Here is a 12490-nt window from a genome sequence, read left to right as displayed (position 1 = left end):
TTTTTCTTCAAAATTTGGTAAATGAAACATTTAATGCCAGTCAATGCAGTTCAAATGGAATTGACGTTTTTTTTTTTTTTTTTTTTCGTTTAATTTAATCAAAATTTAATCAAAAGGGAACTAGTCAACAAAAAATGGGATGACCATTTTACACTCAAAATGTAAACAAAAGTTGTTTTGAATTTTGAAAACTAAAAGGCCGCAAAAGTAGAATTCAGATTTTTCTTTTGTGAAACAAAGTCTTTATTTTTTCTCAACAAATCAAGAAATGCACAATTGCTGAGTGCATTTTTGCCTTTAAAAATGCTAACTTAAACATTCAGTGCTAGCCAATCTACTATCATATTTGAATAATGAATACCGTTTTTACTCGGGATGGATGGAGGGCAATTGAGGCCAAATGGAGTGCACTTTTTGGTTGAAAGTAGCAGTTTGATCCTTGAAACCAACGTTGGTGGGAATTTCAAAGGGAAACCGAATCTGCCTGATGACGACATGATGAAAAGGGCCCTGAGGGTTTCCCACACAAAGCGAGAAAAGCGCTGCTAATGTTGCACAGTTATCTCAAATATTGTTTGCAACTTCACACAACAAGCCTCTTAGGCTCTCAGATTGTGTTTCCCATTCATGTCATTCAACACTTTGGCATCAATCATTTGCGAGCTCATTGCTAGTTGTTAGATTTTTGCATTTTGTTTTCTGTCTCCCATCAACGCACTTGAATGACGGACCTACGGACGAGCTTTCACCTTACCTCTTCGGCAAATTCTCGTCATTGTCGGCGCGATCACATTTCAGGCGGCGGCCGGCCGTACATCTAAACCGACGGCCCGCTCGGGTTTAAATATCAAACAAACTCCGGCGGGTTCAACGGGTTTAAAGGAGATGAGCGCCGGTTCCTCGAATTACAGGATGTCGTCGAGGCGGCGGCGTGATTCGCTTTTGTTACTGAGTGTCCGGAGCAGGCTCGTGTTTCCTGCCAATGTGGAAATTAATGTAGACCCGGGATTTATAGACTCTGCATGAACCTTTATGATTTTATGAAGACGATGGACTATTTTGACCCTTTTGATGCCATTGATGATGATGATAGACATCCAGTCATGTGGCTCATCCTGCTATGATTTTAAATGAGTTTGTCACTAGTAGATGTGCAATCTATTTGAAGTGGGAGGGCCGGCAGCGAATGAACATTTTGCATATGTCCAGCAATATGGGGGGGGATTTTTTTTTTTTTTTTTTTTTGAATTTACATTAATTGATTAAATTATTATTATTTTTTTTTTATTATCATTTTTTTAAGAACTTCAGTTTGTAATAAATTTAAATTTCTAATAAATTTTGAATTCGAATATTTAAATTTTTTTCGTATTTGATTTTATTTGTTTAAATTATTTTTTATTTTAATATTTAAGCTCTTATGTATTTTATATTTATTTTTTAAATTTAGTGTTATTTTAATTTAAATTATTTAGTTTTCTTCTTAAATGTTTTAAAAATATATTTATTTAGTTTTATTTATAATGCATATTTTACGTTTTTTTTTTTTTTTTTTTTTAAATTTATTGATTTTATATATTTTATTAATTAAAAAAAGAGGGAGGGGGATTATCAGTGCCATTGACAACGGTAAACGTCCACTCTATTTGGAAGTGGATTGGACGTCTATTGCTGTCAATGGCAAGCAGTGAGTTAATCAATGCAAATTCATGATAAAATTAGGGCTGCCAAACGATTAAAATTTTTAATTGAGTTAATCACAGCTTAAAAATTAATTAATCGTAATTAATCGCAATTCAAACCATCTCTAAAATATGCCATATTTTTCTCTAAATTATTGTTGGAATGGAAAGATACGACACAAGACTGATATATACATTCAACATACTGTACATAAGTACTGTATTTGTTTATTATAACAATAAATCAACAAGATGGCATTAACATTATTAACATTCTGTTAAAGCAATCCATGGATAGAAAGACTTGTAGTTCTTAAAAGATAAATGTTAGAACAAGTTATAGAAATTTTATATTAAAACCCCTCTTAATGTTTTTGTTTTGATAAATTTTGTAAAATTTTCAATCAAAAAATAAACTAGTAGCTAGCCGCTGTTGATGTCTATAATTACACAATGCTCATGGTGCTGAAACCCATAAAAACAGTCGCACCCAAGCACCAGCAGAGGGTGACAAAACACCATAAACACAAGTAACAAGTGGACATGACACTGTGCTGTCATTTTAACCTGTTTGAGCGGGGCATGTGCGTTAAATGCGTCAAATATTTTAACGTGATTAATTCAAAAAATTAATTACTGCCCGTTAACACGATAATTTTGACAGCTCTAGATAAAATAAATCATTTTAAGATCAACGTCTCTAAGGCTAGGTTCATACCGCAGGTCTTAATGAACAAATCCGATTTTTTTGTATTTTCCCGCAGTACTTAACGATTTTAACCGAACAGGTCCCATAAAAGTGGACCATTTCAAATCCGATCCAGGTGGCTTTTGGATGTGGTTAAAATCTGATCCGGGCCACATTTTTCCAGAATGTGGCTGCGGTCTGAACTGTCAAGTCCCCCAAATCAGAATTCATGCAGCAATTACGTCAGCAAAGCGGGAGAGACAGGACACTACCTTAGTGATACAGCTGTGCATTAGTGTTAGCGGCTAGCTTGAACGTTGCTTTTAGGGAAAAAGCAAGCTTGACAACAGTCATAAAAAATAAAATGGGGGGGGGCATAAGCCCGAAAATGCTTGGTTTTCTTTCTGTGCTCCAAATGAGGAATATTCCAAGATTTCTTACACGGCCGAGAGTCGGGGCAAACTGTCATGCACGCACAGTGCGTAATGCTATCAATCCATATGAACTTTGAATATAAGACTAAACAGGGTTTATTTATATCAGTTTTTTGTGTCCTCTTTTTAGAAATCAAAATATGATCACCCTAGAATGAGCCAGCATTTGTTTTGATGCTACTGCGTATGCGGGTCAGTTTGCTCAGGGCATCTCGGACTGCGAATTAGCGCGCTTGCGTGATACTTGAACGGGGTCAATGGACAAAGGCAGTCTGAACGGGCATGCCTCAAAAAAAACGATAAGACAAAAAATTGGAATTGCGCATTAAGACCTGCGGAATGAAGCAACTATCAAAACAGTTAAAAACGTAAAAATGTTAGTTTATTGCCAACCCTCACACTTCCAAAGGATTAGACATCTATCTTTGTCAATGGCAGCCACTGAATTAAAATGGAAGTTGAAGCTCTGTACTGAATTCAATTCAGCGATTGCAAAAGTTAATGATCCGTCAAGGCGACTATTTTTTTTCTCAACTCTCTGGCTGCCATTGACGGTGATTGACGTCCAATTCATTTGGACAGGGTGGAGCCAAAGACTTAATATTTTGTCCATTGTGTTTTGGCGTTTTAGTTGTTTTCTATCGCTTCTGCTGGTGGCGGCGGTGGTGTGGAAGATCAAGCAAACCTGCTGGGCTTCGCGCCGTCGAGAGGTGAGTGCAAACATACCACACCAAAAAGTCATGTTTTGGTCATTGGAACAGTTTTGGTTGGGGCTGACATTGCTAACCAGTGCTAATTGATTTATGAATATAAACAAGAATAATTGCCATCATGAAGAGAATCATGCCAGTCTAAAAAATTAAAGGCAGTCAAATAATCAATGCGTGCAGATGGTGTGCCTTCATTAAAATGCTGCTCGCTTCACTTGTGTATTTGTTTTTTGGACCTGTTGGTGTTTGGGTTATTAGTTTGTTGCTAACCTTCAGCGTCTATATCAAGGACCTAAAAAGTCACAGAAAAAATCCAAAAACGAGTTGTTATTACTAAAAAATGATATTTTTTTAAATCGGGAAAAAAAACTATGTTTAACCTGTTGATGCCATAATTTACTTTTAACAAACATACATCAAAAAGCATTTGGGGAATGCAGAATTAAGCAAATAATAAATTTTAAAACTGTCTATTTATACATCTATCTGCACATCTAAATATACTGTACATCTATGTGTTCATCTATCTATACTTATACCGTAATTGTCGGACTATAAGCCGCCACCCACCAAATTTGTTCAAAGATAAGCTGCAGCTGTCCTCACTGTATTATGGGATATTTACACCAAAAGATAACCGGAAACAATTTATTTGACGGCAGCATTATAAAGCCTGAGTTATACTCCCGCGTTGCGGTGACGGCGCATCGACTACGGCGTCATTCAACATTCGATAGTTCTGCGGTGAGGGAACGCGTTGCTCTGTAATTCACCGCCAAGCCACTAGAGGGATGTGACGTTATGTTTGTACGGTTTTGGGGCATGCTCGTTGACTTCTGCTAGTCGGAGAAAAAAATAAACAATGCAAGATGGAACTCTTGAAAGTAAATATTCTACTCATCAACACTGAGTAAATATTGAACATACATATGTTGAGGGGCAGGCGACGCAGAAGACTATTTCGAGGCGGTCTGGCCGACTTTTGATGCCGCACAGAGAGTTTTAGACTCGGGTGGAGAGAGCTAGCTGTGGCGGCTAGCTTCAAACTGGCGTCGAGCACTGCACTGCGTTCAAGGTCTGCAAAGCCCTCCAGCCCGATTTGTTTGCCGTGTCCTACAGCCAGCCAGTGGGAAGCCATAGCAGATTTCTGGCGTCTATGGAACTTCCCAAACTGCGTTGGGAGCCTTGATTTTAACATTATCATAAAAAGCACCGAGGCGCTCTCAATCAGTGATGATGTATCGTGTGTGTGAACTGTCTGTTATTGAAAATTAAAGATCAAAACAACTCTTTTTGACACCAAATCTGTGCTTTATTCTTCATATACTTGAAGTGTGACACGTAAATAAGTAAAACTCACAGCAAACATATGTACACAATAAATGATGAAGTGCACCAACCAAAAATACGACATAAAGTGATAAAAAGTTGGCAGTTTTTGGCCGACTGGGTCGCCGCTTCGTGTGGCCACTCGATTCCGAACACACACGTCTCGGTGGTTCTTCCATTAAAAAAATTTTTTTTCAATCGCCAACCTTGCCAGTTGGCAATCACAATAATGTCTTGACGAGACTTGGTCCATTTTTGCGTGTAGAAAATAATGTTTGATTCTATTCTACAATGGCGGTGATTTCGCGCTAAACCGGAAACAACAGTCTGAGCGGACCAATCACAGTCCGTTTTTGCCACGTCATACACGTCTACGTGACGCGAAGGTTAGAAAATTCGAGAGGCGCGCATCAGGCTACGGCGTAGGGTCGTAACTCGGTTCTTCCTTGACGGCGTAGGTCTGACGCCGAAGTATAACTTGGCCTTAAGACTGTCAATTGGCTGCAAAGCTTCATTATTTCAAGTAGCTTCATTTGGCCATCACTGCTCTCTTGGAGGAGATGGTCAACCTCTGCTGCTACCTTCTGTAAACACTGTTGTTGTCCAACATGCCTCCTAGCATGCATTGCAGCGATACAGATGTAAATAACAAATAAAATTCATGTTCTGTGCTAATTTTTTCTTCAGTTACTGTTCCGGTTGTTTCATTAATCGCTAGTTATGGTATTTGGTAGCACTTTATTTGGCAGTGGCACCATAAGACTGTGATACGACCATCATAATTATGACATGACACTGCCACTAGCATTAATGAATGCTTATGGCAGGTGTCATCTTGTGTCACCCGGCAAATTATCTCACTTTTGAATTAATGTAAAAGATCCGAGCTGGACATAAATGGAGGTGGTCATAAGCATTCATTAATGCCCATGCTAGTGTCATGTCATATTTATGACGGTCTTATGGCAGTCCATATATTTCATAATTGCATTGACGGGTCAATTCGGCCAGGCACTGCGCAACGCCTTCAAGCTGGGGACCATTCCACAATCCGCTTCAGTTATTCACAGTCCGTCGCAGTGACACATGCAGCGATTCAATGCCGGGTTTAAGATAAAAGTACGAAAGCTGTACAGCATACAAACAGGAAGGATTGTATCATGAGTAATTTGTTTGAGGATTCAAGGGAATTATTATATTTTTTGTCCCATGCATGCATTTTGAAACGTTGTGAAAAAATCAACGGGAGAAATTAGCCGCTACGGCGTTGGTGTCATAATTTGCAATATTTACGTAAAATAAATGCCAACTGCCCGGTTCTTTGCTCTTTTAACAAAGAATCGAGACTTTTTTACGTCCATATCTCAAAAGAATTCAGGGATTTAAGCATTTATTCACAAGAATTTCAACGTAAAAAGCTCTTTGTTGTGGTAAGGTGGCGCCACAGTGACTTCAAGACGAGGAGCACATTCGACATATTTACGTAAAATAAATTATACTGCCCGTTGTTTTTTTTTTGTTTTTGTTTTTGTTTTTGTTGTTTTTGTTTGTTTGTTTTTAACCAACAATCGAGACTGTTTTACATCCATATCTATAAAGAATTGAGGGATTTACGCATTTATTTACAAGAATTTTCAATGTAGAAAGTACTTTGTCTGTGTTTCCACTTGGTCAGCTTTGACAGAGATAGGCCCCCTATTAATCGGTCCCGTGCCCTGTGTCCCATCAATACCATTATGAAGTCTATGGGCAGTCTTATGACGCCGCTGTCAAATAAAGTGTTACCTAGTATTAACCCAATGAATCAACAAATAAGCCACATTGGACAATAAACCGCAGGATTAAAAATGAGGGGAAAAAGTATCAGTTTATAGTCCGAAAATGACATATATATGATTTTAAAAAATACAACAAAAATCGAAAAATCCTAAAAAAAAAAAAAAATAGTAAAATAAATAAATAACTAAATGCATAAAATTACTTCGCAAAAAAAAAAAAAAAAAAAAAAATACATTAAAAAAAAAAAAAAACAAGTAAAAAGTTTAATTTGAATATGGGGCAAAAGAAAGTTTTATTGATTCATTTTCATGTCTTTACACAAAAATAGTCATTCGACTCATATTTTTCCCCTCATAAAATAACCAAAAATGTAAACAAAAGTTGATTATTATAACTGAGCGAAAGGTAAGATGTTTTTTAAAAAACAAAAATCTAATTGTTTTTTTCCCCCATCAGTCTGATGGGAATTTAAATGATTTTGTCTCTGGTAGATGTCCTATTCATTTGAAGTGGGAGGAATGGCAGCGAATGTCAACCCTCCCGCTACAAATGGATTGGATGTCTCTCGCCTTCAGTAGCAGCCAGTGAGTTACCAAAATGTTTTGTTGACACCCCCCAAATTTTTTCTTCAACAAAACATATGGATAAACTTTTTCCCCCTCCCAGTTAAATTGAATTGGACATCTTTCACCGTCAGTGGCAGCCAATGTGTCAACAAAGTACCGTATTGGCCCGAATATAAGACGGTGTTTTTTGCATTGAAATAAGATTGAAAAAGTGGGGGTCGTCTTATATTCGCGGTCTAGACATTATCCCCTTTCACGACGCTAGATGGCGCCAAATATCATTGACGCGATGTTCTGTCATGACGGATCTCCGCTACTCTCAAGTTTAACCAGTTGGCATTATTTCATTGCAATGTTTTTCCTTATTCAGATTTGTTTCAAGACTACAGTTACAGTTAGACTTCACTTTGATGGTTAATGCAGTTATTGCAATTTTGTTGTTTTATCACAATAGATTGGTTTATTTACATTTCAAAAACCAGAAGCCATTCATTTACAAACGAGTGATTGCAATTTAGTTTACATATTTAAATGTTCAGACATTAAGATTTGAATGAGGCAAAATAACATGCTTTTTCTCTCGTATTGTTATAATCATTTGTTTCAGATGTACTGTAATTTCTGTATAAAAATTTTGAGCTACGTCCCCCATTAAAAAGTAAAGTAAAAATGCATTTTTGACAGCACAAAACTTAAATTAAAAGCTCAGTCTTTTTCCAAAATGGAAAAGAAAACTATGTCAAAGGTGAAACAAAAGACATCTGCCAGCTGAAATTGAGATTGATTTTCCTGGCACGTCGCATTAAAAGTTTAAGCCGGCCCATTGTTGCGCATCTCCGCTATTAAACATCTTATAGCGACTCCGCATCTATAAATATAAGCCGGCTAGCCCGGCCCAAGGTCAACCACGAGGAAATTTGCCCTTCTGGCAAAAGATAACGCAAGATGTAGGTGCGCCAATGTTTTGTTGTTGTTGTAATTTCCAACAGCGACTCTTCAAATCCAACAACATTCATCCTAAATGTCAGATAGCCGCAACCTTATTTATCACGTCGCCTTTTAAGCCACAAAGGGGGAAAAGCCGAAAAATGCAATTGTCATAATAACACGCACATAAGAAAAAAAGACTAACTCAAGCGGACCACAAAAGGCCGGCGCCCAGTCGCTAAAAGCAATTAACAAGCGATTTTGTCAAGAACACAAGCTGGAGCCTTTCAGCGGGCCGATAAGCGCAACATTAATATGCCGCTTGATTCATTTGGCAATGAGCGAGTGAATTATCGGCCCTTTCATGGGACGCTATAAAAAGTGTCATCCCGCCTCTGAGCCTTTCGGGCACCTTAGCAGGTCACTTTGTGCTATTTTTTTTTTTCCTTCGTCACGGCGTGCTCCTGCAGGCGCTACCCTCCACACAATACTATAATGCGGCCATTTAGGCTGAAATGGGCCAGCTCCGTGCTAAATTCTTGATGCCTCTAGTATGATGAAATGTCACGTCGTTCCCCAGACCGGGGCTGCGTTTGTCTTGACAATTTCCGTGATGACTGTGTGAGGCTCCTGCGAACCATTATTTCGATTAATCACATATTAGTTTTGCAACAGGTTACGTGTTACTTACAGTTCTATTACTCTGTGCTTTTTAAAATATTAAATGGGTAAATAAAGCGATTCTTTGCAGTTTTTCCCTTTTTTTTTATTTTAAGAGGATGAAAAATATTTTAAAACTATAATATATCGTTTACATTTTTTTGTTTGTTTAATAAATAAAAATTTAAAGGGACATACAGTGAGGCAAATAAGTATTTAGTCAACCACTAATTGTGCAAGTTCTCCCACTTGAAAATATTAGAGAGGCCTGAAATTGTCAACATGTTTAAACCTCAACTATGAGAGAAAGAATGTGGGGGGGAAAAAAACAGAAAATCACATTGTTTGATTTTTAAATAATTTATTTGTAAATCATGGTGGAAAATAAGTATTTGTTCAATACCAAAAGTTCATCTCAATACTTTGTTATGTACCCTTTGTTGGCAATAACGGAGGCCAAACGTTTTCTGTAACTCTTCACAAGCTTTTCACACACTGTTGTTGGTACTTTAGCCCCTTCCTCCATGCAGATCTCCTCTAGAGCAGTGATGTTTTGGGGCTGTCGTTGGGCAACACAGACTTTCAACTCCCTCCATGATTTTCTATGGGGTTGAGATCTGGAGACTGGCGAGGCCACTCCAGGACCTTGAAATGCTTCTTACGAAGCCACTCCTTTGTTGCCCTGGCTGTGTGTTTGGGATCATTGTCATGCTGAAAGACCCAGCCACGTCTCATTTTATATGCCCTTGCTGATGGAAGGAGATTTTCACTCAAAATTTCTCTGTACATGGCCCCATTCATTCTTTCCTTTACACAGATCAGTCGTCCTGGTCCCTTTGCAGAAAAACAGCCCCAAAGGATGATGTTTCTACCCACATGCTTCACAGTGGGTATGGTGTTCTTCGGATGCAATTCAGTATTCCTTCTCCTCCAAACACGAGAACCTGTGTTTCTACCAAAAAGTTCTATTTTGGTTTCATGTGACCATAACACATTCTCCCAGTCCTCTTCTGGATCATCCAAATGCTCTCTAGCGAACCGCAGACGGGCCAGGACGTGTACTGACTTCAGCAGGGGGACACGTCTGGCAGTGCAGGATTGGAGTCCCTGGCGGCACATTGTGTTACTGATAGTAGCCTTTGTTACTGTGGTCCAAGCTCTCTGTAGGTCATTCACTAGGTCTCCCCGTGTGGTTCTGGGATTTTTGCTCACCATTCTTGTTATCATTTTGACGCCACGGGGTGAGATTTTGCATGGAGCCCCAGATCAAGGGAGATTATCAGTGGTTTTGTATGTCTCCCATTTTCTAGTAATTGCTCCCACAGTTGATTTCTTTACACCAAGTGTTTTACGTATTGCAGATTCAGTCTTCCCAGCCTGGTGCAGGTCTACAATTTTGTCTCTGGTGTCCTTCGACAGCTCTTTGGTCTTGGCCATAGTGGAGCTTGGAGTGTGACTGACTGAGGTTGTGGACAGGTGTCTTTTATACCGATAATGAGTTAAAACAGGTGCCATTAATACAGGTAACGAGTGGAGCCTCGTTAGACCTCGTTAGAAGAAATTAGACCTCTTTGACAGCCAGAAATCTTGCTTGTTTGTAGGTGTCGAAATACTTATTTTCCACTCTAATTTGGAAATAAATTCTTTAAAAATCAAACAATGTGATTTTTCCCCCCACATTCTGTCTCTCATGGTTGAGGTTTACCCATGTTGACAATTACAGTTCTCTTTAATATTTTCAAGTAGGAGAACTTGCACAATGGGTGGTTGACTAAATACTTATTTGCCCCACTGTATGCTGTATTTCCCTTTAGAATAGTAGTATATACAGTGAAGAGAATAAGTATTTGAACACCCTGCTGTTTTGCAAGTTTTCCCACTCAGAAATCATGGAGGGGTCTGAAATTTTCATTGTAGGTGCATGTCCACTGTGAGAGAGATAATCTAAAAAGAAAAATCCAGACACCGTTTGTGGCTAAACTCAGGTATTTTGATTTATTTTTAAATGAAAGTGCAATTCTGCATACTTTGAAGAAACACTCGAATTTTATTTTGTATTCACTTTTAATGCTCTTTTGAAAGTGCAGTCTTAGCAAGCCCTAATTTTACATCTCCTAAAATTTATTCTACAATTTATTAAATGTTCCTAATCTAATTACTCGATAATTCGAACTAAATAGTTGATAGATTAATTGACTACTAAAATAATCGATAGTTTCAGCCCTGGTCATTTGTATGAAGGGTGGCAGCAAATAAATATTCCCTGTCTGCCCTCCCTCTTCAAATGGCTCGTACAAATATTGCTGTTACTGGTAGCGAATGAGTTAATGGGTATTTTTTTAAGCTAAATTATACTAACTACAAGAGCACTGTAAATAATATACATGTACCTATATTGGCAGTGAACGAGGTCATTTTATAATCGATTAATTGTCGATTAATGGCGGCAGCTTTAAGCCCAAGGTGAGTTTTGCTCACATTGAAAATCAAGTCAAGTAGTTGCCATTTCCTAGAGAATCCTAATTTTGTGGAAAGTGCTGATTAAGGGAGTTAGCTGTGTTGCCACCTAAGGGGAGAATAATGTGCTCCAAAAGTGGCATCAGCGCAAATACAAAGGCTCATTACCCCATCCAGCTGCCGGAATTAAAACAAAGTGCATTCCAAGTGGAACAATTTACATAATTGATACTTCCAATCAAGTTTGCATTTTTAGACGGCCTCCAAACACTAGTTTTTATACATAAAACTAGTAGTGGGTGAGAACAGCCATGAATCGATGCATTCTTTCCGCAACTCAGTATCGAGTCACTAAATTGATTCTCTTTCTGGCGCCTTAACTTTGAAATCATGTTTTCAGTCACTTTCTGTGTACTAATGTAAAGTCTTGCTCAAAAATGGAATGTGACATACAGTGGGGCAAATAAGTATTTAGTCAACCACCAATTGTGCAACTTCTCCTACTTGAAAAGATTAGAGAGGCCTGTAATTGTCAACATGGGTAAACCTCAACCATAAGAGACGGAATGTGTGAAAAAAAAAAAACTGAAAATCACATTGTTTGATTTTTAAAGAATTTACTTCCAAATTAGAGTGGAAAATAAGTATTTCGTCACCTACAAACAAGAAAGATTTCTGGCTGTCAAAGAGGTCTAATTTCTTCTAACGAGGTCTAACGAGGCTCTGCTCGTTACCTGTATTAATGGCACCTGTATTAACTCATTATCGGTATAAAAGACACCTGTCCACAACCTCAGTCAGTCACACTCCAAACGCCACTATGGCCAAGACCAAAAAGCTGTCGAAGGACACCAGAGACAAAATTGTAGACCTGCACCAGGCTGGAAAGACGGAATCTGCAATAGGTAAAACGCTTGGTGTAAAACAACTGTGGGAGCAATTATTAGAAAATGGGAGACATACAAGAACACTGATAATCTCCCTCGATCTGGGGCTCCATGCAAGATCTCACCCCGTAGCGTCAAAATGATAACAAGAACGGTGAGCAAAAATCCCAGAAGCACACGGGGGGCCTAGTGAATGACTTACAGAGAGCTGGGACTACAGTAACAAATGCTACTATCAGTAACACAATGCGCCGCCAGGGAGTCCAATCCTGCACTGCCAGACGTGTCTCCCTGCTGAAGAAAGTACACGTACAGGCACGTCTGCGGTTCGCTAGAAAGCATTTGGATGATCCAGAAGAGGACTGGGAGAA

At 38.5% G+C, this 12490-nt stretch overlaps 1 protein-coding gene across 1 annotated transcript in view; it reads left to right on the top strand.

The window, feature by feature from the left end:
- Nucleotides 1-12490, top strand: part of atrnl1b (attractin-like 1b) — a 115768-nt gene that overhangs the window by 83449 nt on the left and 19829 nt on the right. The window contains exon 25 of the mRNA XM_057825718.1: nt 3436-3514. Within this exon, the coding sequence (XP_057681701.1) occupies nt 3436-3514 (79 nt within the window). The remainder of the gene's footprint in view (nt 1-3435; nt 3515-12490) is intronic.

Source organism: Corythoichthys intestinalis, chromosome 21 (genome assembly GCF_030265065.1).
Source record: "Corythoichthys intestinalis isolate RoL2023-P3 chromosome 21, ASM3026506v1, whole genome shotgun sequence".
Taxonomy (NCBI): domain Eukaryota; kingdom Metazoa; phylum Chordata; class Actinopteri; order Syngnathiformes; family Syngnathidae; genus Corythoichthys; species Corythoichthys intestinalis.
Note: the sequence above shows the minus strand (reverse complement) of the source record. Positions and strands in the feature narration are given on the sequence as shown.